Below are 27,971 nucleotides of genomic sequence, written 5' to 3'. Positions count from 1 at the left end.
CGAAGCGGTGCTCGGCGTGTGCGTGTCGCGTGATAAAGGATCTTTGCGCGGTCGCGGTGGTGGTGCTCGAGCTCACTTCAGCGGCGCGTGTTTGTATGTTTTGTCTAGTTTTGTGTAGTTTGTTTTGCGGCGGTTGTTGGTCATCAGCACAGAAGCGGCTTAAATGTAGATCAGTGAAACATGGCGGGTGTGTACAGACACACACACGCACACACGTTAACACACACTTCAAACTAACACACTCACACACACATTAACACAACCTCACACACATTCTGATTGTGTTATGTGTGTGTTTTCGCAGATCTGTCTCTGCTGCAGGACTCACAAGAGGACACGGACGGATGTGAGTTTCATCTCTGTGTGTGAGTGAGTGAGTGTGTGTGAGTCTGTGTGTTTGAGTCTGTGTGTGTGTGAGAGAGATTGTGTGTGTGTACAATTGCTGTATGGTTATTTTTTGAGGATATATATATATATAGAGAGAGAGATATCTGCCTACAGCACAAGGAACTCTCATGACATCATCAAAACAAACTACATATGTATGCTGTCACAAAAGTGTTATAGATGTGTCATCTTTATACATCACATAGAAGTGTGTCCAACACAGAAGTGGCACATTGACTGTTCAGTGATCTCTCAACTCTGTTTTCTACTGTTCTTCTCTGGTACTTAATATTTTGAGTTTGTTTAGAAAGAATGATGTGTTGTGTAAGTATTGTTGCGTTGCGTCTCTGTTAGTTGGTGTGGATGGATACAGCTCAGACTCTGACAGCATCATTATACCTTCAGCGCTGGACTTTGTGTCTCAGGATGAAATGTTGACTCCTCTGGGGCGACTTGATAAATACATCAGCAGCGAAAACGTCTTTAACAGGTAAACTTGTGCATCACCTCGTTTGAAACTCACTCTGAAAGTGTGGCTGTGTTGGGACTTTGACATCAAATGCCCGGCGGATGTTCTACATTTGCCATAATATGTGCAGTATACAGCCAGAGAACACTCATGCAAAACTATACTCCACCATCAGGGTTGGGAGGGTTACTTTTAAAATGTATTTCATTACAGAATACATGCTGTTTAATGTCATTTGTAATGTATTCTGCTGAAAAACTGCTTTTGTTTTTTTTCCTGATCTTGTCAACTGTATCTGAGAAACATTTTATGTTGATACGACAAAGCAATCAAAAGTTATAACATTACAAATATAATTTATCATAGTGTCCAAAAACATCTCCAAACAAATAAAACATAATAATTGTACATAAGAACTAATTACACATGCAAACACAACAATGACTAAAGGTTTGCAAAGCATGAAGACATGATTTTAGTAATGAGATTTCACAGAATGAGTTTCATTCTGTGTCATTTGAGTCATCATTGAGTCTGTGTCATGTATTTGGCGCCATCTCCTGGTGGTCATATGTAACATTGTGCTTCATGTGGATTATCTAATGATCTATACATCTGATTATCTTGTGTGTGGGCTCGTTTGAAAGATAATCACCTCCTCTAAATAATGTTATGTGATATTTCATGTTTTGGTTAATTTCCCTGAAGTTATAAGTGAAAACGCGGCATATAAGCAACACCATTATAATTGTTAAAGACATATACTTAGCTATTACTCACTATATTTTTATATGTGAGTAAAACAAATAGGCTGGTTGTATTCTACTCTTTTAGAGCTTTCCAACAACATATGACACATGGATATTTGATCAGTTTGATGTTTTTACTGATTACAATAATATGTACAGTGTAATTTTTGTTATAAATCATAAAAACAGAACACTTCTGATTTGTCTGCAAATTTCAAAGCACTTGTTCAGTTTTGGTCATAATGTCTACATGCATTGTAAAATAGAGCTTCTAAACTTTCAAACGATACCTATTTTGTGTTGGTCAAGACTGGCGTTATTAATATTTTGACGATTATTTTTTTTCTCGCGGGCCCATCTGAGTTTAAAGGGTTATTAACAAAAGAAAAAAAACACCTGTCAGTACAGACAAAATACACTTATTAAAAATGCATTTTCTGAGAAAAGCCTAAATATCTTATTCTAAGTAGATTTATCATCTTTTAACCATTTTTTTAAAATTTATTTATTTATTTTTATTCTCATCAAGAAAAAGGTTTTTGCAGTATATCTTTGCCCTAATGTGAAAGGTCTTACTCAGAGATGATATTCTTCTCATCACAATTGTACAGAGTGGTTATCTGAGTTACTGTAGACTTTATCAGTTCAAACCAGTCTGGCCATTCTCTGTTGACCTCTCATCAACAAGGCATTTCAGTCCACAGAACTGCCACTCACTGGATGTTTTTTTGTTTTTGACACCATTCAGAGTAAATACTAGAAACTGTTGTGTGTGAAAATCCCAGGAGATCAGCAGTTACAGAAATACTCAAACCAGCCCGTTTGGCACCGTAAATTAAAATGCGAGTTAAAAATAACCGGTTTGACACGTATGTGAAATTTGAATTTTTTTTTTTCATTCACAAACGTTACCAAGAACGGTTTGAAAAATATAGCAGCTATGACCAGTTACATGCCCATTTTCAAGGGGGTGCTACAGAGTCTCCCCCCCGCAACTTTGCCCAGCCCTAATGGCCGATGAGTTTTCCCGTGTTAAGTATCCCAAAAGTACTGAAAACCTTGAAAATAATAATAATAAAAATAGCTGCAAGCAGTGACGACGGGCCCAAGCAACATGGGTCCATTTCCACCTGGTGGCTTTCAGAAAACAATGCCAGGTGGACACATGCATTTGGCATTTAAGATTATTCTAAACAATTTTGAAGCAATTTGGGTAAATACAAGAAGACTATTTTAAAGTCTGTTGTAAGAGCCACACTTCCTGATGCCAGGTGGTGATGCTATGACCGTGTCCCAAAATAGTCACATCCATGTGATTAGCCCCCAAGACTAAACGTACATCTCAATTTTGATATAAATCACACATTGCACACAGAAGATATGAGACACTTCCTGTTTCCGATTTTTGTCATTAATTGAATTCCTCACCATGGCAACACTGTTCAATATATAAAAAAATCTGTTCACAATTTAGCATCTTCAATGTCTTGGCATAATGTTGTCTATATGTGATGATAGTCACATTAATTCCCTAGGAGGAGTATTTAAAAGTTCAGGGCCTGCAATTTTCCAAAAATCCAAAATGGCCGACTTCCTGTAGGGCGGAGCTAATGACCATAATGATAAAATTTTTCCGGCTTGGTGAGAACTAATATATATATATATATATGTACCAATTTTGGTGACTGTAGGTGAAAACGGGGGTGCTACAGAAATTCTCTTAATTACCCCTATTACAGGGGGTGCTACAGAGTCCCCTCCCCCAGTAACTTTGCCCAGCCCTAATGTCCGATGACTCTGATGTGTGTGCAAAATTTAAAGAGTTTAAGTACCGGTTAAGTACCCTAAAAGTACCGAAAACCTTGAAGAGAAGAAGAATCCTTAGAAGAACAATAGGGTCTCCGCACTTTCAGTGCTTGGGCCCTAATAAGATAACTTCAACAAACTATGCTTTTCTTTTGGAAAAAAATGTAAACCACTTAAAAAAAAAAAAGGCAATGTGCATTAATAAAAGTGGAAAAAATATTTATTTAAAAATAACAAATTTTAAACAAATGTAAAATATTTAAAAATAACTATTAAAAACATTTGCTCTCATCTCCCTTTCCTGTGCAATGGAAAATCAATTTGTAATATTTGTATAATAGTCGACTAGTTGTTGCAGAATGAGTACTTGATAACTTGTACACATCCTATATTTAAGATATTTATTTTCAAAATTGGATCAAAAATTACTATCTATTTTTGAGATGAAAACTGACACCACTCGCTGAATTAAACATGCAACGCAATGAGATCATACTGTATTCTTTTGTTAAAAATACTAGGCAGTTTACAATATATTGTGCACAGTATTCAGTAAGTATTCAGTTCTGAACACAGCCCATTGTTTTGAATTATAATGTGATGTATTTAGTGATGGACGCTCTGGGGTCTAGACCTTTAGTTGCCATGGACACTGTAACTGTACCACACTACTAAACTATGCAAACATATGAGGTACATGCAGGCTTACAGACGTGTTCTGTACTGTGTATATTGTTCATTTGTGTTTCAGGCAGATGGTGGCACGCAGTCTTCTGGACACACTGCGAGCAGTCAGTGAGGACGAGAGAGAGTGTGTGTCCGTGCTGGAGAGGATAGACCGACTCGCTGATGACTTGGGTACAACTTTATATATGTTGTTATATGTACTGTATATAAGAAGAGGACTGTTTAGTGTCTTTCACATTTGCATCTCTGTCTTACTAAAACATAAGAAACCCCTTAGATGTCAGGGAGGGAATTTATTTACTGAAATAGTTTTGTTTTCCCTTGCAATATCTTTATCCATCCCGTACAAAAATTGACCATGGTTTTACTACAGTAAGCATGTTTTAACTGTGATATTTGTGGTAAAACCATAGTAATGACACAGGTAGGGCTGCTCCCAACCAGAGATTTTCCTAGTTGACTAGTAGCCGTTAATTTAAGCCATTAGTCGACTAGTCGCACGTTTATGATATTAATTTAATTACTTATATATTTTGGGGGGCATCAGAAAATGGTTTGAGTTCCAGCGCTGAGAGAGAATGTTATAAGTAACATTACTAACACTGTTCTACATTACAGAGAAATACTAAACCGTAATAATGAACCTTTAAAATATACATTTCACAAGCGCACGCATGAAGTGAGCCGCAGCGACACTGGTAAAAGCGGTAATGATCCTGAATGTGACGGAAAAACCAGCAAAGAGACTGTCTGAACATTATGTTCATTTATAGAGAGAAATGCACAGACGATGATCTCGGGGATCGACGATGGTCAGAGTGATCAATAGCTGATGACTTTGACGTCTAAACATGCAGGCGAAAAATTACACAAATGAAGACATAAAATCAATTCTAAATGTAAATATAATAATTATAATGATGATAATAATCACTGAGATATAACTCATGGTTCAAGGTGAACGTGTATGTTTTAATCACAGATGTATAGGCTGCAGAGTTGCGTTCACAATGAACTGTTCTGTGGAAATAAAGTGAACTCAAAGCTCCTCCTGAACGGAGATGTCTGAGGTCATTTACAGCACTCGTAGACGATACTGTTCTTGCAGAAGACAGAAACAAAAAAAGAGTGAAAACCCTTTACATACGTGTGTTCCACGAGACTGCACGCCTCCGAACAAACAGCGTGTCATACATGCACATAGATGCTTTTCTGTCATCTGTTCTTAATAATATAATAAAGTGTGTTTCTTCAAGTGCGTGTCTGTGTGCCGTGGGGCAAATTATTCGTAATATTAATTTGATGATAATAATAGCCTAATAATAATAATAAAACGAGCCAAATATGGTCTTGACATGGTCAAAGGCATCAGCTATTGTCGATCCCCGAGATCATCGTCTGTCGGCACAACCCTAGGTTCAAGTGCTGAAACCCTATTGTAATTGCTAAGATGTTTATTATTATTCTTCTGCCCTAAAACTGATCGTGCAGTCCAAACCGTAAGGCCTGGAGACATGAAACTTTGGGGAGTGTTAGTACTCCAGCTGGCTATGCATGTGCATGTTCTTGCCCTGAGTGGCCTATAGGTGGCGCTGTAGCAAAGGCAAAAGCTTTTAGGGCCGTAACTCCTAAACCGTATGTCGTACACTTAGTGCCTTCTGTTACTGGTATCGCTGACTACAAACAAACAAAATGGCTATCTCTGATTTCATTTCCGTCATGAATTATTCTCAATTTGCAATTGTTCGTAAAAACCTGTTTTTGCAAACTAGTCCTGAGCTGTTCGACCAATCAGATCCAAGTGCAGAAAGATTCTCTGGATACCCAATATCAATAATTATCAAAAGTACGGCAAAACGTATGACGCGAGTCTGGCCACTTTTACGCAAATGCCCATAACTCTTGAACGATATGAGATATTTTCAGAAAACTCTAGAAACTTATGTACGGGGTCATTCCACACGTGAAAAAAAATGCGCTATGAAAAACATAAAAACGGCTCTAACTAACAGGGCTCCAGACTGCGACTAATATGTTTGCAAATGCGACTAAAAATAACTGATTGTGACAATAATTTAAAATCTAGTTTCATCAGAAATCATCTTGTGAGTTATTGAATACTTCTTTATAGCGCGCACCACCAATATGTCTCGCGCTGCTTTTCACCCGTTCTGTTGTGATTAGCTTGCTGCATCGCACGCAACAACAAACCTACCACGAGAGAGTCGTGGACAAATGGCTCTTTTGAACCGGGTCTTTTTACATGAATCACCCGAAAAGAACTGAGGGTTTGAACTCTGGAGCTCAGGTTAATCTTTTGAATCCGATTCACAACTGGGAGTGCAGACATTTCAAAATAAGAGTCCCATATGTATTTCAGGCTTCATTATAATTAAAAGTCACATATTGGGGACCAGTTTTTTTCTTCATGTAATTATTGATTGGGATTGCACTCTTGTAGTCTCCGTGTCTGACCCATCCGGTAACAGTAAAGCAAGACTAAGGTAATATTTTAAAACAAATATGTATATATATATGGGTTGGGTTAGGGTTACCCTAACCTCTGACCCTATATATATATATATATATATATACACACACACACACACACACACACACACAGTTGAAGTCAGAAGTTTACATACACTTAGGTTGACGTCATTAAAACTAATTTTTTAACCACTCCACAGATTTAATATTAGCTAACTATAATTTAGGACATCTACTTTGTGCATGACACGAGTCATTTTTCCAACAATTGTTTACAGACAGATTGTTTCACTTTTAATTGACTATATCACAATTCCAGTGGGTCAGAAGTTTACATACACTAAGTCTTTAAGCAGCTTGGAAAATTCCAGAAAATGATGTCAAGCCTTTAGACAATTAGCTTCTGATAGGAGGTGTACTGAATTGGAGATGTACCAGTGGATGTATTTTAAGGCCTTTCTTCAAACTCAGTGCTTCTTTGCTTGACATCATGGAAAAATCCAAATAAATCAGCCAAGAGTTCATGAACACAAGGTTAATGTCATTGATTGTGCTGTAATTTTCAATGCCGGAAAAACTCTGTCCATGTCTCTTCAATTCTCTCAGTCTCATGTGAAGTCCTGCGCACTGATAGATACGTATACGCCGTACACGTGGATATTTACATATCACAATATACACGATATAGCAAATATCTATTGATTGACACTATATCGTCGTCATGATATATTGTCATATCGCCCAGCCCTAATTGTGATGGAATGCAAAACTATTTCAGGAAATAAATTCCCTAGAAAGTGTTTTTTCTTTAATAAAAAATTGCAGGCACAATAATATTTATAGCCCGTCATTTCCCAAAGATTATTGCCGAAACACTGAAACAATCACTCATAATTGAACATTGCATGTGTTTCCAGTCAGGTTTTGATCTTATATAAATGAACTGCTTCCCTTTTGTGATTTAAGGACTTTATTGTCCTGCAGATCTTTGAGTTTTGAGTGTTTCTGTTGTTGTTTTTTTTAAGTTGACTCTAAATGACGTTTATTCCGCAGAGCCGACTGTTCGAGCAGAGATTATGGAACAAATCCCACACATCGCAATATTCTGTCAGGAGAACAGACCCTCCATTCCTTTTGCTTTCTCAAAGTACCTCTTACCCATCGTCGTGAGATACCTCGCCGACCAGAATAACCTGGTGAGTGTGAGAGCTTTCTGTAAAACTGCAGTTCATTCTGGAATACTGTATTGGAGTACTGTATTTCCTCCTGTAAGGTTCGTAAGACGAGTCAAGCGGCGCTGCTGGTTCTTCTGGAGCAGGAGCTCATCGACAGAGGAGACGTGGAGAGTCTGGTGTGTCCCATGTTAGTGGACCTCACGGCTCCCGACAGCAATGATGATGTCAAAACAGAAGCCATGGCGGTGAGCGTCCATTCTGCTGCGTGATCTCAGTTAGCAAACACTGCTGTAGGATATTCTTAAAGACCCCTATGTGAGTGTTTAAGAGATTGTGTTTGTTTTAGATTATTTGTAAAATGGCACCGATGGTGGGCAAGGACATCACAGAGCGACTCTTTCTGCCGCGATTCTGCGAGATGTGCTGCGACTGCAGGATGTTTCATGTGCGCAAGGTGGGTGATTCTGATTGGCTCGTGTAGCAGTTATAAAGAAGGTCCTCATTGGCTGATCTCAGATGTGTTTGACAGGTGTGTGCAGCGATCTTTGGTGATATCTGCAACGTTGTTGGAGGAGAAGCCACAGAGGAGCTGCTGGTATGTTTCATACAGGGGAACTTGGGGCTAGTTGTCACATGCTGTATCTAAGTAACTATAAAGTCCAGTTGCACAAATGTGTTTTCTTTACCAGTGTTTTTTAAATAAGGATTTTTTTTGTGAATTCATTCCTCCAAACTAGAACTACCGATTTTAACATGAAACTATAGGCGATACTAGGGATGGGTATTTGAGTAATTTAGTAGTCGAGTATTTTAACACAGAAAAATCACGTAATCAATTACTTGAAATGTCAAATTTAAGTTTAACTTTTGAACCTGTTTTTCTTATGAAAAAATGAGTACTATGCATAAACAACTAAATTTAAATGGAAACATATTTTCTAAGTTTTCTGAAGCGATACAATCACTTTAAATAATGGCAGAATTTTCTTTTTGAGAAAACTAACAGCAATATTTAAGCAACAGATTCAGTTTCAGGCACTAAGGAAAATCAAACTCTAGTAGTGATTTTACTATTCGAATATTTCAATCTGAATGAGTACTCGATTAATCGATACAGTGTTTTTTTTTTTCATCAGATTTTACTTTGGAATTATGCTTAAAAAAAATGTAAAAAGAGGTACCGAAGCTTTTTTACTGTGCTAACGCTAAATAATTTCCATTGAACATGGATTGGATCTGTTGAACACACGTCATTTTAAGGAGAGTGGATGAAAGACCGTCAAAAAAAAAATCACGGTATTTAGGTGCATTGCAATATTATTTATATAAAAAAATAGAAAAATTATATTTAAAAAAACTAATAATTTTAATGATACTGCCCTGCAGCTGTTGTGCATTCGATTCGGTATAATCGGGTTTGTAATTAAATTTGATTCTTAATGGGCATACCTTCCTAAAAATAAAGAAAACTAACTACTCGACAACATAAAACTATACTTTATTTCTTCAGACATTAGCATTTATTACAATAAAAAATGATTATTCATTTGCCGTTGGTGATTTTATTTATTTATTTATTTTTAGCACTGCCATTTTGTTCTGTGTACCTTTTAAACACTTTTTAAACGTTACAAATAACACATATTAGTAATATACATGTTGTATGCTAACTGTTGCGCTGCGATTAAGCATCGAGGCAAATGTCATCTTTTCTACAAGCTGTAAAACTAAAAATAAAAGATATTTTTGGAGAAAAACAGAAATGTATAATTTGGTACTTAATGTGTTGGAAAATAGCAATAAATACATTTTCTTTATCGTTATGTTCGTGCCCTTTATAGCGTTAAGAAAATAAATATATGTTCTGTGGAATGATGTTCATGGAGGTTGTAGGGGCACAGACTAACACTTTTTGGTTTTACGTTTGTGTAAATACACTTGTGGTTCAAAGTTTTACACGTCTGGTACAAATACCTGGAAAAAAAGGAAAGTAAAATGATGTAATGTCTATGGAGCAGGTCGTAACAGGTACATTGTAACAAGATAAACTAAAATATTATGTCAATAAAAGTCATATATTAACTTTATCATGTATAATATAGCAGTAATTTTGACACTTGACAATGAATACACAACAAGCCACATCTCTCCCCTATTTTTTTACTTGTATATTTTAAAAAAATCAGGAAATAATCCTGTCACACAATACCGTGAATGAAAATAAATGGCAACAGTTTATGTCAGTTGTATGCTTCTTAAACCGCGAACACCGTGACACTGTTGAATCTCTATTCTGCATACAAACGTTCTCCTTTGCATGATAAATACATCATCACTACGACACACACCCTTCACGGTATCGGCTCTGCTTTTGTTCACACAGACACGTCCCGGGATTGACCACGGCAATGTTATTAGGGTCAGAGCCTAGTGTGAATGAGGTTCTAGTTTCAACATTATTTGTACTTCAGATATTCCTCTTTAAATACAAAAAGTATCCGCTGTATACAAAGTGACCCACATGTGGTTTTCGATAATTGAAAATAGGTAAAGTCAACAATTTGCACATGGAGCCACATTGAGAGCCCCATATCTCTGGGACTGAACCCTATAGGTCCTTAAATATGAAGATACCAAAAGAAAAGTTTGTTCTGAATCAGACTCTAAAAGGATTTTAAGATATCTTTAATACTTCTTGAGTTACAGGCACGCCAACTTTGGAAAAAGAACACAAAAAGTGCTTTTTCCCCATATCTGAATGGTCACCATTGGCATATAATGCAACAAGGATTGCTGAAGTCAACTGGTTTTAGTAACAGATCTACCAATCTCTATGTAACAATAAAATAATGATGCTGACACCTTTCTACGGGTATTTTTTTTATCTGTGATTTTGCTCCAAAATCATAAGTGAAAATTGCCATTTTGCCCCCCCCTCTACAAAATAATCGATTACTCAGTAAATATTCATCCATGGCATTTAATATTTGGCTTTCATCTTCATTTATGTATTTCTTTCACCAGAAAAAAAAGATAAAATCAAAATTGTGACCTGGTTGAGTTGACACGGAATGACTCACAGACTGTTTGCTTGAGTAAAGAACAACTAGCTGATTTGATCAGCTGATATTGGTGAGGGTTTTATAGCTCAATGTCATGTGACTGAGTGCAGGTTTGATGATGTCATCAGCTCTGTGATTGTTTAATTGTTGCTCTCTTCCTGTGGTCAGTCGGCACTTAAACCTCTTCCTCCTCCTGTTTCCTGTCCAGCTGCCGCGGTTTTTCCAGCTTTGTTCGGATAATGTGTGGGGCGTTCGGAAGGCTTGTGCGGAATGTTTCATGACCGTTTCCTCGGCGACGTCTCCTGAAGTGCGGCGGACAAAACTCGCATCTCTGTTTATCAGTCTGATCAGCGACCCCTCGCGCTGGGTGAGTCCTTCTGTCAGTCAAATCAGGATTTCACACACTGGAATTGGGTTTATTTAAGGTCTGATTCACCCATAATGAGAATTGTTATCATTTACTCACCCTGTTGTTGTTCCAAACCTTGTTTTCCTCTGTTGAACTCGAAAGCAGATGTTTAACAGAATGTTCACGCTGTTCTGTTCAATATAAAGAAAACATAATGTGACCAGGGGCTGTCGAGCTTCAAAAAGTACACAACACATCATAACTGTAGCCAATATGATTCATGCGTTATATTCCAAGTCTTCTGAAGTCATATGATGGTTTTGTGTGAAATTATAATGACCTCTCGGTGTGGTAATCAGGTGCGTCAGGCGGCGTTTCAGTCTTTGGGTCAGTTCATCTCAACATTCGCCAGCCCGAGCAGTAACGTGGGTCAGTACTTCAGAGACGAGGGCGACTGGAGCGCGACACGCACACACAGGTGAGACTAGTGAGTGACGGACAGATGAAGACGTTTAGAAGAATCAATATTCAATCTCTGATGACTCGTTTGGTCTCGTTTGTTTCTTGATCGCTCGTTCAGTGCAAACGCAGATGCTGCGACCAGCTCGTCCTCTCACAGCAGCTCGCAGGAGACGCCAGCAGTCTGTCCGCAGCAGGACTGTGTTTCCCACAATCCTTCAGTTTGTGAGGAACAGGGCGGAGCTGTTGTAGGTGAGGAGACCGCAGACGTTCTGACGGGTGTCGAGTCCTGCTGCTCCGCTACTTCTGATAGTCCAGATTCTAAGTGCCTTCTTGAAGAGCCCGAGCCTTTATCTGAACCAGAACCTGTAGAGAAGCAGAACCCACCAACCACTGCAGGCGAGACACTAACCTCCCCTCAGAGCCTCCAGGAGAACATCTCTGAAGCTTCAGGTCCCTCAGCTGGAAAGCAGCAGATCCCTGATCAGGAGATGTTCAACTCTTTCCACTATTGGAGGACGCCCATCCCTGAGATTGACCTGGACCTGGAGCTGATGGAGGAGGAGGAGAACCAGCCGTCACGTCTGACCGCGGCTCCAGCGCTCGGCAGGAAACAGCTGGAGGAACTCATCGAGAATCTGGAGCCGCATATCGATGACCCTGATGTCAAAGGTGAGCAGAGCCTCTTAACCACTATGATAAGAAAGCAGACTTGAGATGGTTGTTTAGTCCCTGCCCTTTTGCAAAACAACAAGCACTAATCTGATTGGCTGGTTTCATCTATCAGTCCACCAGAAAACAAAGTTCCCCGACTGCTACAGTGAGAACTTCTGAGGAAGAACTTGTCACTGGATTTGACACGTTTGTCATCACATCAAATCATTGAAACATTTTCAACCAGTTTGAATTGAGATACTTGGCATCAGTTACACTAGATATACGTAAGCACATCGCGAGTATATTTCACTTCGTTTGCAGAGTTCTGTTTATGTAAAAGTCAAACATCTTGGATAGCCAAAAATTCAGTGCTATAATGTCTTGTTTTCCGAACAGTGTCTCTTGCAGATGTTTGATCAATTTGATCATGAAAATTTCTTAAGTGGCTTTCAGACGACTCTCGTCGAGCAGTGCCAACGCTCTCCGCACGACAAGCATTGCAGAAAGAGTTTCCCAGGCGAGAAATTGGGAGATGTTTACAGTATTTAAAGAAGAGAAAAAAGTCCTGGCAATTGCTTTGATACTTTCATTGCAAAAAAACGTTTATTTTTTAGGATGTTCCTGGTAAATTTAAACTTATTAAAAGAACTGAGGTCACAGTACACTAAAAATTAGGGATGCATGTATCGGCCGCCAATATTTATTGGCCAATAATGACCGAATTAAAACCATCTGCAAATCTGTTTAAGCATGAAAACACCTATATAAAAAAAAAACGATGGTTCATTTATAATTAATTGTCATCACACTTTGTAAAAACTCTTTGAATTCAAATGCACAATCCAGAAATAATAATAGCCACAGAATGTAGAAGGGTTGGCACTCCTAAGAACTTAATATTATTTCATTTATAATCATTCTCGATCTCACATTGAGGAAAAAATGTCGTTACAGATGTGACAGTTGTGAAAGCGGCACTTTCCTATACATGATGAGGTAAAACCATCCAAAACGCTTTGAAACCAGCAAACTTTGACTTCTGAGTCATTGGTGTGTTATTCATTGAGGCTGCACCATTGATTGAGTTAAGATTGAAATTGCAATATGGTCTTGCGCGATTACTAAAGATGGCTGCTTTTATCAATAGACTGCAATCAGCTCTTCAGTCAGCATTGTGTAAGCAAGCGGCGCCCTCTAGCGGTCTGGACAGCATTTTTCATTATCCATTACAGCATTATAGAACTTAAAGGTGCAGTATGTAAGATTCAGAAACCCTTGTTATTAGTGACACCTGTGGCCGTTAAGTGAACTGCAGCCTGTTGCTTGTGCTCGCACTCGTGCACACACTCCATAGGGACGCGAGCGAGCATCGACCAAAACAGCAGTCCAACCAAAACTTGGTTGGACTTTGTTGTTTCCATGTTCCCAGCAATCCTCTAATATCTTTTTCACAGGATGATTATCTGCATGACTTCTAATTGAAATCCAATAGACCATAGTCAATTTATGTCTTCGGATGTCCAGCGGCATTTCTCCCATCTCCACTTGAATTGCCGGGACTGGAGATGTTCTAAAAACACCACAACATATTCTCATTGCCTGTGCTTGTATTAATTACACTTTCTTAAAGGTGCAGTATGTAAGATTCAGAAACCCTTGTTATTAGTGACACCTGTGGCCGTTAAGTGAACTGCAGCCTGTTGCTCGTGCTCGTGCACACACTCCATAGGGACGCGAGCATCGACCAAAACAATGACGTAACGTACAAAGAGACTGAACGTGATTCACCGACATCATGCTGACAGATGAGGTAACATAATTAAAATTACACAGTTATGATTGTTTTACTACAAACTTTGAGACTAAACTAAAACTACTTATCAGCTAACATAGCATACTGCTACACACACACAGCTACATACTACCCAACTACACCAGACAGTTTACTGTTGCACTATTGTATGTTTTGTATGTCATATGTTGTATTATGATCAAGAAACCAGTGTATTTGCTTACATTTATCCTGTATACCTGACTTTTAGTATAAAGAGAAGATCGTTGAAATTATTTGAAAGTTATGAAGCAAGGTAGCTTGCAATTCATCAGCGTTAGCAGGCAAGATCAAGTTATCTAAAATGACACAGATCAATCCTTATGGCACTATATTTCACATGCTTTGCAGTTATGTAAGTTTACCTGTCCAATACGAAGAGCCGAATGAAGGTCCCTCCAGGAATCAAATCGCCCTGCCGATGTTCACTCTAGTTTTCGCTCGACCACGATCACATTCCTGCTTAGCCAGATGGGATTCAGTAGAAGGCTCTCGGGAGTGTGTATAAATGTCACATCCTTTGGATTTTCCCGGCAAAACCGACCCGCTCCCTTCACATGAAAATCAGTCTACAGGCTTTAATAGGCAACCTAGGAAGTCCTTGAAGGGCTCATTTTTTAAGTTGCGTTACAAGCCGTTCACACATTGACAAAAAAAGGTGAATATTACATGAAAATTGTTACATACTGCACCTTTAAAAGGCCGTTTTGTTCCTTTGGTAACCAGCGGCAACACTGATGCTTTTCTCCATAGACTTCAATAAATTCGTCAGCGTTGATGCAGGTCATGTGGAAGTCGCTTAATTGACATGGTCCTTCAGTGTTTCATTGCAAAAAGGTGAATTGTGATTGGGTGCTTTGCAGTTTTCCTGTCTAAGTGGGCGGTTCTTTGCCATAATAAGCTGCAAAGTGGACCAGATTTACACTCAAAAAATAAAAACAGTTTACAGATTGTGAACCAACCCTAACCCACACAATTAAACATTTTAATTACGTTGAGGCAACTTAAAACGGAAATGGTTTTAAAAAATATATATTTATGTTTTATGGTCAAACATTTATTGTTAAGTATAAAAATCGGTTAGCTTGTAGTCAGCAATAGAGTATTAAATCAAGCTTTCCAATCCTTACCATTCAACACACAAACCACAGTGACTGTCACAGTCATCAAACATATTTTTGGAAATAGATGCATTCACATGACACGAAACCCAAAGGAACAACAAACACAACACCACCAGTGCAAATAATAATAATAAGTTTAATTTATATAGCGCCTTTCCAGAGCTCAAGGACACTTTACAATAGTAACACAATAATACACAAATACTGCAATAAAAAGCAAATATTAACTCTAATGCCGCGGTGCATTCTGGGAACCTCACATCACATGCACATCTGTTTATGATTTTTTTTTCAAGTTGTCCCAATGCAAATTGATTTAAGTGACCTTCCATTTTACACATTTAAATTGTTTGCACTTATTGAAAGTTGTGACAAAAAAAATCCCAAAACTGTGTCACATTAGCTCATTTTAATTAACTAAATTCTACAAGGAGCAAAAATGTATTTTTGGAGTGAATGACCGCAGACAAACACATCAGGTATGAATATATCGAAGTATTGTGTTGTATTTACACACAGCAGTTTGTCCAGTTTGTTTTGGTCTTCAGAAACAGTCCTGCAACAACAGGCTCTTATAATCACCACTGGAATAAAGAAGCTTTGTGTTAGTGGGAGGAAACAAGCACAGGAAGTTGCAAAAACATTGAGCTGAAAAAAAGAACGGAAAGTGATTGAGAATGTCAGCGGTAACAGCGCATTACAGCGTTCATGTCATGTTTCTTGTTCTGAAGTAGCAGCTTTTAATATGCATTTACCTTAAATCTGATATTCCTTATAAATAAAGGTCGTGTTTTCTGAGCTGTACATATGAGTTACACACAGTTCCTTTATCACAAACACACAGCAAAACACATCTTTTAATGCACAGTAACAATCTAACAGTGATTTATGTGAAGTAAACGTCCATGAATTGTCTGCTGATGTGTTTGTGTTTCAGCACAAGTGGACGTCCTGACAGCCGCTCTGAAAGCTTCAGTTCTGGACTCTGAGATTGAAAACTCATTCATGGAGCCTCTGTCAGCCCAATCCAACCCCTTCAGCTCCCAGAACATACATGAACACCTCACAGATGACACGCAGGTGAACATCACACACCTCTAGTTATTACACCTGTCTTATCTGTGTTTGTGTGCAGAACTCACCAGGTTTTTTTGTCTTGCGACATGCGAATAAGAGAATGTTTCAATACCGTACCTGATTTAGCCTCCTGAGAGCCGAGTGTGACTGCTGTGTGCATTTTCCATTTCTCTTTTAGATTTGTAACTAGTAACACCTAATAAACATGCAAAAATATGTGGACAGTGAGACTACGTTGATTTTAAATAATACCAAGCTATAGAAAGTCAGATTTCTTTTTTCATCAAATAGTTTATGATGTTTCCAGGAGTGTTGATTATTCATGTTTCTGAGATGTTAATCAGAAATTATCATAATTAATTCTGATTCAAAGTAATGTCCAGCATCATCCAATCACTGTCAATCATGTTAAAATAAAATGATACATTATAAATTCTGAATCTATGTACTGATTATCATTGTCACATGTCTGTCAAACATGTTGAGTGATCCAAACATCATCTGCAGCCTGAAACTGAACTTTTGATCAGATTTTAGGAGTGAATGCACTTAACTGCATAGAGAGCTATAGGATGCTCCCTTGCTCCCTATTTAGTGAATGACTTAACCTCCAGTGTGCTGTCTGTCTGCACTGGTCTCAGAACAGTTTGAAATGCACCTTATTTTCATCCTAACTCCATATAAAGACTCTGAAAGACACATTTTTCAAAATAACTTGCATGCTTTTTCAGCTTTTGAGGGAATATTGTCCCAAAATCCTCGTATGTGGACATCATGTTTATCAGCGCACTGATGTGCAAAAAATGAATGAATTTTTTAAAGCAGCATATCAAACGAAACTAGAGACTCTCCTCTTTATGACCAAACAGGTTTCAGTGAAGAAACTTAGAGATTTCTTACCAGAGGCACTTTTGTTGGCTCTGCGCGCGTTGAAGCACTTCAAAGAAATCTGTGTCATGTTGTTGTGTCATGTGACTCGGTGCACCCGAAGTTTAACCCTTAAATGACAGTCTAGAGTCAGTTTAAATTGAGTTGCGTATAGTGAAGCCAAAATGCAACATCCACGCATGTGTACGTAGGGTCACACGAGGTTAAATTGCAACTTCTGTTCAAACGGTCTCAGTTCAGATCTGGGATTCAAGGGTTTTATTGCATCATCACTCAAATGTTCATGGAAGCATGTATTGAAACAGTATAGCAATACATGTATATGTAGGTAAATATTGCTGTTTATTATTATGTAAGTATATAAATAGTTATATTGGTTAATAGAAGTGAAAATGATTAAATATCATTCTTGTTTGTTCATTTAGGGACAAACTTTGTTTTATAGCCATTGTAGCCAAGTAGATTAAGAGGAAATGCATTAATATTGAGCTACATTTTTTAAATATCATCAAAAGGTTAGTTTTAGGACAATTGCCCAGAACTAATATTTTATATATAACTGTGTGTGTGTGTGTGTGTGTGTGTGTTTCAGAGGCGTGACTCCGCCCTGCAGGTGACCCGTGATGATGATGACTCGGATGTGAGTGACAGCAGCGTGAACCCTGAAGACGAGCACAAATCTAAACATCAGGTGAGACTGCAGTCTGAATGATACTTTAAACCCATCATGCTCTTCTCTGACTGTGTGTGCACGCATATATACACTCACTGCAGGACGTGGTTCCTCAAGCATTACTGGATCAGTACCTGTCCATGACAGACCCGTCTCGCGCTCAGACCGTCGACATGGAGATCGCCAAACACTGCGCCTACAGTCTGCCCGGCGTCGCGCTCACGTTAGGACGACAGAACTGGCACTGCCTGCGAGACACATATGAGACGCTCGCCTCCGACATGCAGGTCAGTCGCGCTCATTCCAGAGTTAAAGATGATGTATGGACATTACGTTTGTTCAAATATGAATTTGATTAACATTTTAACACTAATACTAAATGAGCTTTGTAATGTGTGAGATTGCACAAACCTAAAGTTCATTCTGAGAGCTGATCCAATCATGCAGTCTGTTCGTTTTCTCTTCACCTGTTCTTCATGTCGGTCAGTGGAAGGTGAGGAGGACGTTGGCGTTCTCCATCCATGAGCTGGCTCTGATTCTGGGTGATCAGCTGACAGTGGCTGACCTGGTGCCCATCTTCAACAGCTTCCTGAAGGATCTGGATGAGGTTCGGATCGGAGTTCTCAAGCATCTTTATGACTTCCTCAAGGTGTGACCATCAGCCTCAGTGCTGGACTTCCTCTGTCTTCTCAACAAATACTGTGATGTTCGTCTGTGTGTGCAGATCATCATCATTCACAGAGTTCTACACATCAGACGCACCTTTCATGTTTATTAAATATTTTGGCTAATTTGATGATACTTTCAGCCACAGTTAGAAGTTCAGTACACTTTCAGCCCTATTTAACACATTTTAGCATGTTTAAATTAGGGATGAGCATTTAAAAAAAAAAATTGTAGCCAAGTACTCGGAAAAAATAGTTAATCGATTACTCGTTAATTTACTAGTATGACGCATTTGTGAAATCTATATTTTGTTTTATTCACAAACTTTACCAAGACCGGTTTCAAAATAATGTAACTTCAAAAAACTATGCTTTTGTTTTGGGGGCATTTTAATAATATGCATTAATAAAAAAATGGGGGGGAAAATACATGTAAAAAACATTTGCTGTCACAGGAGCTTAGAAACATATTTTTGGCGAGAAAAGGTTTAGCGCATCAAAATAAAACGGATGGAAACTCAAGTTGGCGATAAAATTTCACAAGTGTCAACATAGTATTTTTCCATTTAACTTTAGTGCTTAAATCCTATGTCGATACATCAGTTGTTGTGAAAAACTAGTTTGGAAATAATTTTTGTAGAGAAAAATGGCATTATTGCAAAATAATGTAGTGTCACATGACATAATTTACATCTGTCCTCACAACAGCAAAGTGGAGAGAAATAAGGTCAATTTATTTCTAGAGCACATTTAAAATTACAAGTGTATGCCAAAGTGCTGTACAAGTATTAATGAAACAGTTCAAAAGAAAAGGTAACAAAATATAAACACACATAAGAACAGACAAAATTCACATATCAATCACTCAAAGGCCAAGGAAAACAAGCAAGTCTTAAGTTGCGATTTTTAAAATATGAAATTTGATTTGAAGGCAGGCTGTTCCACAGTTAGGCCCAATTACAGAGAACGCACGATCTCCTTTAGACTTTGAGCGGGAGAGTGGGATCTGTAGGAAAAGATGGTCGGAAGATCTGAGAGTCCTGGAGGAATGCTGATGGACAAGGTATTCTGATAAATACGGTGGTGCCAAACCATTTAAGGCTTTAAAAACAAATCGCAAAATCTTAATCAATCCTGTATATTTTTATTTTATGTTTTATTTTTTTATTTTCTCCCTTTTTCTCCTCAATCTGGAATGCCCAATTCCCAATGCGCTTTAAGTCCTCGTGGTGGCGTAGTGACTCAATCCGGGTGGTGCAGGACGAATCTCAGTTGCCTCGGCGTCTGAGACCGTCAATCAGCGCATCTTATCACGTGGCTTGTTGAGCGCGTTACCACGGAGACCTAGTGCGCGTGGAGGCTTCACGCTATTCTCCACGGCATCCACGCACAACTCGCCACACGCCCCACCGAGAGAGAGAACCACATTATAGCGACCACGAGGAGGTTACCCCATGGGACTCTACCCTCCCTAGCAACCGGGCCAATTTGGTTGCTTAGGAGACCTGGCTGGAGTCACTTAGCACGCCCTGGATTCAAACCCACGACTCCAGGTGTGGCAGTCAGCGTCAAAACTTGCTGAGATACCCAGACCCCCCACATAAATCCTGTATTTAACAGGTAACCAATGCAGAGAAGCCAGAACAGGAGAAATACTTCCTAGTGCCAGTCAGTAACCTGGCGGCTGCGTTTTGGACTAACTACAGGCGGCGTAAAGTCATACGATTTATTCCAGAGTAAAGGGCATTGCAGTAGTCAAGCCGAGAGGAGATAAATGCATGAAAAACAGTCTCCAAATCTTTAAGAGAAAGCATAAGTTTTAGTTTAGCAATCAGTCTGAGTTGATAAAAGAAATTTATTTGTTTTTCAAAATTCAGTTGCAGAATCAAAAATCACTTCTAGATTTTTGACAGTGGGGTGAACAGCTGACGACAAAGATGCCAAGTTGCTTGTAACGCCCTGTTTACAAGCTATTTCTGTCTTGCTCTGATTGAGCTGAAGGAAATTTCTTGCTATCCAGCATTTAATTTCCTCCAGGCATGCAGTGAGAGAAGGAATCACCATTAGAACTGAGAGGGACGTATAACTGACTGTCATCGGCATAACAATGAAATGAGATATTATGCTTCTTGAAAATAGAGCCGAATGGAAGCATGTATATTGAGAATAAGATTGGTCCCAGAATAGAACCTTGTGGAACCCCACATGTGAGAGGTACAGAGGGAGAGGAAGAGTTCCCAATCCTAATACTCACAGTTCTATCTGAAATGTAAGATGTAAACCCGCCCAAGGCTGTACCTTTTATTCCCACCTCACACGTAAGCCAGTCTAGAAGTATAGTATGATCTACTGTATCAAACGCAGCGCCCAGAGTCCAAAGAAAGGAGCAAGTCATTATTCACCTTCAGAAGTGCAGACTCAGTGCTATGACGAGCTCAAACCCAGACCTAAATTTAGCCTAAAATATTGTTTTCGTATAAAAATGAGGAGAGTTGAGAGCACACAATTTTTTTCCAAGACTTTAGATAAAAAATGGAAGTCTGGAAATAGGCCATAAATTATTAAAATTAGTATGATCCAGATTATGCTTCTTAAGAAGAGGCAGGACCTCTGCATGCTTAAAACAAGAAGGAACGATGCCGTCTATTAGGGAGCCGTTCAAAATGTATAAAACACTAGGACCAACAGTGTCCATCACTTCTATAAAGAGCTGAGCGGGGATAACATCAGCACAGGTTAGTTTCATCCATCGGATTATATAATTTAACTCTAGGAGAGATATGGATTCAAACCGATCTAAATGTGCAGAGCAGATAACAGAATCAGAGGGCTCTTCAGAATTATCAGCGAAGCATGAACGGAAAAATCCGACCTTACTAGTAAAAAAGTCAAAAAGCGTGTACAATTCTCAGAGTTAGCCGATGCGGAGACTGGAGTTTTACTCCATTTCATTAAAGGTGCTGTAAGCGATTTAGTCGTTCTAGAATTTCCATAAATTGAGCTGTTGGATTAGCCACGCCCCCTCTTTCCAAAACCCCACAATCCAAAGATACCACATGAGCATTATTGACACCGACAGGAGCAGAAACGGTTGTTAAAAACAACAGCAGTAAAACAGCGCCCTCAGCTGACAACTGTTATGAACAACATGGCATAAAAATGGCATTAAGCCTCAATAATCTAGAGCTGTCACCGAGACCGGAGAGATATCTCACGACACTTATTTCATTAATACCTCTCAGCGAATAGGAACGTTTTGTGCAAACCTTTCCATGAAAAAAATCGCTTGCAGCAGCTTTAACTTTATTCTTCATGAAAGTTTTTCCAGACTTTTTATGGACTGTACGTTCGCGATTTACATGCTGGTAAAAAAACACAAAAGGAAACTGCCCTGTAAGCCCGTTATTGACGGTTGTTTAAGTTCTGAAGTCACCTGAAAAAAAACGTGCTGCTTTTTTATTGTATTGCAATAACATACACGAGTTTTCAGAAAAGGAAAAACAAAGAGAAATCAAATTATTACAAGTATTTCCACACTTGACTTCACACTTGACCTAAGAAACCATCATAATTCCTTCTCTCATTGAACACCTCCAGCAGCGCAGTGAACTCAGTTGTAATTACGAGATTTGGTGAGAGATTCAGAGGGAAAGGACAGTATTTAGAGCTGCTCATGGCAGGAAAATGCGCAAAGAAAAACATATTTGCGTTATTCGAGTAGTGTTTTTAATAGTCGACTAGATGGTGCTGAATGAGTACTCGATTACTTCTGCACATTCCTAGTTTTAATCCAGATTTCCCGCCCCTTAAAATCAGGACATAAACTAAAGAAAATCTATATTTCCTATAGATTTAAAACCTTTAAATTCTGAAGAGATGAATGTAACTGTATTCTGTCATGTTGTGTATTAAGTTTGTGTCTTCAGTTGAGGATTTACCACATCTGAAGTGTTTCATAATCTCGTCATCCGGGTGTTTCTGTTCCTCATTTTCCTGTCGCACTGCAGACTGTCATTAGATGTGTTCAGAAACAAATACTGGCATACTGTGCACGATATACAGTATACTTTTAAAGAAAAATAGCATGTGCAGTAGTATGCAAACAATAGTACGCTGCATGGTCACATGACCTCACTACATTAACTGTTTAATTCAGTGATTGACAGTGTTTTGTATTTTTAATCCAGTTTAGTTTAAAATGTCTTAATATTTGTTAGTGTGACCATATGAGTCAAGAGATGTTTAAAATTTCAGATATTTCATGCATACAGAACATTTTCAGAAGTAATTTTGTTGTACCATTACAAAGAGTTAAGTGTACTTTACTATACAATAAAATATATAAAATAATAAATACAAATGGTAAAATACTATACAATAAAATATATAAAATAATAAAATATATAATAAATAAAATTAGTAAAATACTATACAATAAAATATATAAAATAATAAAATATAGTAAATAAAAATAGTAAAATACTATACAATAAAATATATAAAATAATAAAATATAGTAAATAAAAATAGTAAAATACTATACAATAAAATATATAAAATAATGAAATATATAGTAAATAAAAATAGTAAAATACTATACAATAAATATATGAAATAATAATAAAATATATAATACATAAAAATAGTAAAATACTATACAATAAATATATGAAATAATGAAATATATAACAAATACAATTATTAAAATACTATACAATAAATATATGAAATAATGAAATATATAACAAATACAATTATTAAAATACTATACAATAAATATATGAAATAATGAAATATATAACAAATAAAATTATTAAAATACTATACAATAAAATAATAAAATATATAATAAAAATAGTAAAATACTATACAATAAAATATATATAAAATAATAAAATATAAATACAAATGGTAAAATACTATACAATAAAATATATAAAATAATAAAATATATAATAAATAAAAATAAAATACTATTATTCAATTATTTAAATTTAGATTGATTAATTGATTTTCCAATCAAAATAGCACTGGCAACAGATGAAAACTATCAGCATAGATTTTTGCCAATAACTGATAGTTCCTAAAAGCAACTGTCGGCACGATTAACTGGTAAAATCGATATATCATCTACCTCTACACTATACATTATGATCTTGTGTGTTTTTGCTTAAATATTACACCCGTTGGGCACATAAAGTATCCTGGAAATGTCCTGGAGAATTGTGCTTTGAAAAGAGTGGGAACCCTGTTAGGGCGGGGTCACGCATGTTTTAAAGATGAGGGGTGTTGTGACGTTCTCCGTTCCTCTTGCAGCTGTTGCATCAGGACACACGGCGTAAATATCTGTACCAGCTGCAGGAGTTTCTAGTGACGGACAACAGCCGCAACTGGAGGTTCCGCTTGGAGCTCGCAGAGTACGACTGACACCACATTCATTCATTCATGGCTTCATTTGATCAACGATTGTGAGATTGTGTTCTGGCAGAATGAGGAGTCAGTTGTTGTATATGTTGTGTTACAGGCAGCTGGTGTTGTTGCTGGAGTTGTACAGCGCTCAGGACGTCCACGATTATCTGAGACCGCTGGCATTCTGCCTGTGCACGGACCGCGTGTCATCTGTTCGATGGACGTCCTACAGACTGGTAATGACACCACACAACATGTGAAGTTTAAGACCACATTTACACCTCGCATTAAAATGCATTGAGGTGATCGGATTGTACTTGACCACATTAAATCAGATCACTGAAACTACATTCGGTGGCGTTCAGGGACGGATTCTGACCACATTCAAAGAAGGTGTAAATGCAAATGCGTTTTTGTTATTTTGATGCAACTACATAATTAAAGGGACAGTTCACCCAAAAATTAAAATCCTCTCATCATTTATTCACCCTCATGTCATCCCAGATGTGTGACTTTCTTTCTTCTGCAGAACACAAATTAAGATTTTTAGAAGAATATTTCAGCTCTGTAGGTCCATACAATGCAAGTGAATGGTGACCAGAACTTTGAAGCTCCAAAAAGCACATAAAGGCAGCATAAAAGTAATCCATAAGACTCCAGTGGTTTAATCCATGTCTTCAGAAGTGAAACGCTAGATGTGTGTGAGAAACAGATAAAACTTTTATTCTTGTAAAAATCTTCATTTGTGTTCTGCAGAAGAAAGAAAGTCAAACACATCTGGGATGGCATGAGGGTGAGTAAATGATGAGAGAATTTTAATTTTTGGGTGAACTGTCCCTTTAAAATGCTGGAATATCTCATCTCTCTCCTGTTTTCAAATCACTATGTGGCTTCACTCATGCAAGATGAGAAGAATATTCAGCACTTAACATGAATATCATTAACTTTGACTCATGAGGCTTTTTCCTTCATTGAACATTTTTTGGTGTCCTCCAAAGCTAAATGTCAGGACGACGACGCAAAGTACAGGCCCTTTAGAGGACAGGACAGGGTATATTTCACAATTAATTTACCATGGATTTACTACAGTAAGCATATTTTAACTTTAATATTCGCAGTGAAACCATAGTGATAATACAGGAAAACGAAAACTATGGTAATAAAAATCATAATTTTGTGGGTATCATGGGTTTACTATGCAAATACCATAGTTTAACTTTGGTTTTACTATAGTAATATTGTGGTTACATTTTAAAATAAGGTATTAAGGTATTAACATTAGTTAACAACATTAGTTAACATGAACTAACAATGAATAATACTTTTACAGCATATTCATCTTGGTTGATGTTAATTTCAACATGATTTTTAATTCTTAATGCACTATAAAGTAACTTTAACATGAAAATATTAATTAACTAACATGCACAAAAGACTGTTAAAAAAGATATTGTTCATTGTTAGTTAATGATACCTTAAGCATTTACTAATGTTAATAAATGTAACTTTATAATAAAGTGCTTCCAATACTGTAGCAACCATACAAAAAATTTTTTTCTATATATTAAATTGCAGTAACGGAGCGTTTTAAACTAAACGTTTTTTAAAAATATTATTTCTTTTTATTTATTTATTAAATTACGGAAACCATGTTATTTCTATAGTAATAATTCAGTAACTATGATTGTTTTAGGCTAACCATTTATTATTATTTATTTATTTATTTATTTATTTATTTATTTATTTGTTTGTATTATTATTTAGACGGAAAATGTGTTTTTTCTATTGTAATATTGTAGTAACAATGATTGTTTTACGCTAACTTTTTTTAAAAATTATTATTATTATTATTTTTTATTTTTTTTTATTTTATTTTTTCAACAGAAACCATGGTCTTACTATAGTAATACTGAAGTAACTATGAAAAGTAACCATGTTTTTAAAACAGTATACTATATCCATATAGTAACCATGGTTAATCTTGTAGTAAAATCAAAATAACCACAAAATTATGATTTTTATTACCATAGTTTTTGTTTTGTTGTATTATCATTATGATTTTACTACGAATATCAAGGTTAAAATATGCTTACTGTAGTAAAACATGGTACATTTATTGCGAGGGAACACGCAACTATTTCAGAAAAAACATTTCCGCCCTGTCGTCTCAGGGGCTCCTTATCAAAGTGATAGAAAGCTCTGGAATTATCCATCAAAGGTTTTAAAATTCACTAAAAGTCAGCAGTTCCAGTTACCACATCGGATGTAATATGCATGATGTGTTTTCTATTTTGTGCGTGTAACTTTGATCACAGTGGAGACACATTTGACTGTAACATATAAATGTAATCCAGATAAATAATATCCAGTTACAATGAAACGCATGTTAATACAAGCTGTAAACATCACGTTAACCTCATAACATTCATGTGAATTACGTCAGATTTAAAACTCTGTGTTGTGTCAGGTGAGTGAGATCATCAGGAAGTTGTCGTCGTGTTCGTCTCTGCTGGCCAATTTTCTCAGCGAGCTGGTGGAGAAATTCTGTCACTCTCGGAAGTGGTCTGGACGCCAAGCGTTTGCCTTCGTCTGTCAGGTGACACAAATCTGTACATAAACTGAAAACTTTGTATTTCTGATGAGCACTAAAACAAGTGAGCCTTTATTTATTCGTGTTGTCTAGTCTCATGTAGTCTGATATTCGACAGAAAGACTGTTTGACGGTCGCTTTTCAGTAAAATAATCGTGATAAGTATGATCATGCAGCCCGAGCTTGTGTAGTTTTTGCTTAGTTTGACATCTGCTGGTTTTGATGAGTTTCTGTCTCATTAGTTGTCTGTAGAGGAGGAGTGTCTGTCTCTGGATCAGTTCTCGGAGCATCTGCTTCCTCCTCTCCTGCAGCTGGTGTCTGATCCAGTGCCCAATGTGCGGGTGCTGCTAGCAAAGACCCTGAGACAGACGCTGCTGGAGAGAGGTGCGACACACACCTGATGTTTTCACACTGTTTTTATGTTGTATACTGCGTGTGTTCACTCCTGACGTCTCTTGTTCTTCTGCAGAATATTTCCTGAACTCTACCTACTACCAGCAGGAGGCGCTGGAGCACACGCTGGTCGCCCTGCAGACAGACGTTGACAAAGACGTGAAATATTTCGCCTGCATTCATCCAGGAAGTACACGACTCAACGAAGACGCCATGAGCACCACCTCATCTACATACTGAACACACACGAGGACTCTGATTGGCCAGAGAAACAAACGCTTCTAACAGCTTTCCCAGAATGCACCTCACTACAACAGGGGGGGTCATTCTCATTTATTTTGCCACAGAAGCCTTAAACGTGTCTTCCTTTAAAGCAGGAAATACTTGAACCGCTGGAGAGATCAAATTATTGACCACCGCAACTATAAACTGTTCTCATGTTCACAGGTGGACAGGTCTGTTTCCTTTCTGTCTCTCCTCTCATGATGGGACCTTTAAACCTGTCTGTCTGTCTTTCTGAAGCGAATGTAGCACAGATCATGTGTTTCAGTTTTTTAATGTTCAGTGCAGCACATTGTTGTACTGATGGTCAGGACTCACAGCTGCATATAGAAACACATGTAAAGTTTTTAAACCAGTATCACGAGCGGTCCATCTGACAATGTGAACATTCAATAGAAATATGAACTCGCGTCACTTGAAGCCTTTGAGTATTTTAATGCAAAAATTATCTTCTGCTCTTTAGATGTTCTGTATATATTATACTTTTGTTTTTCATCATGAATAGCGTTGATATTATTCTCTTAACCTGTCCAGAATAAAATTTCAGATGTAATTATTTGCACTTTTTTTTGTCTAAGATGCAAAGACTTGTATAGCTGAGGAATACAGTTTGATAATTCATTTAACTTTCTTTTAACCCTTTAAGCTCTAATTTTGGGAAGGAAATTTTTAAAAACACCTTCAAAGGCTTATAACTCAAGAAAAAAAAAAAAACAAGGAGGGTCAAGTGTTTGGTATTTGATATAGAT

General features: G+C 37.5%; 1 protein-coding gene across 1 annotated transcript; it reads left to right on the top strand.

Annotated features, from left to right (window-relative positions):
* The first annotated feature begins 22 nt into the window (after nt 1-22).
* On the top strand, nt 23-27,775 carry ppp4r1 (protein phosphatase 4, regulatory subunit 1). The gene is made up of 20 exons (XM_051682558.1): nt 23-187; nt 305-346; nt 742-877; nt 4,163-4,269; nt 7,642-7,784; nt 7,862-8,008; nt 8,110-8,217; nt 8,293-8,358; nt 11,034-11,192; nt 11,534-11,652; nt 11,755-12,305; nt 16,183-16,325; nt 17,803-17,901; nt 17,985-18,170; nt 18,371-18,532; nt 23,865-23,965; nt 24,073-24,193; nt 26,425-26,553; nt 26,790-26,931; nt 27,017-27,775. The coding sequence occupies exons 1-20, from the start codon at nt 181-183 to the stop codon at nt 27,178-27,180; spliced, it is 2,832 nt and encodes a 943-aa protein (XP_051538518.1). The 5' UTR covers nt 23-180; the 3' UTR covers nt 27,181-27,775.
* Nucleotides 27,776-27,971: the final 196 nt, after the last annotated feature.

The sequence above is a fragment of the Myxocyprinus asiaticus genome, chromosome 41 (assembly GCF_019703515.2).
Source record: "Myxocyprinus asiaticus isolate MX2 ecotype Aquarium Trade chromosome 41, UBuf_Myxa_2, whole genome shotgun sequence".
Taxonomy (NCBI): Eukaryota; Metazoa; Chordata; class Actinopteri; order Cypriniformes; family Catostomidae; genus Myxocyprinus; species Myxocyprinus asiaticus.
The sequence above is the reverse complement of the archived record's forward strand: the minus strand, read 5'-3'. Positions and strand labels throughout refer to the sequence as shown.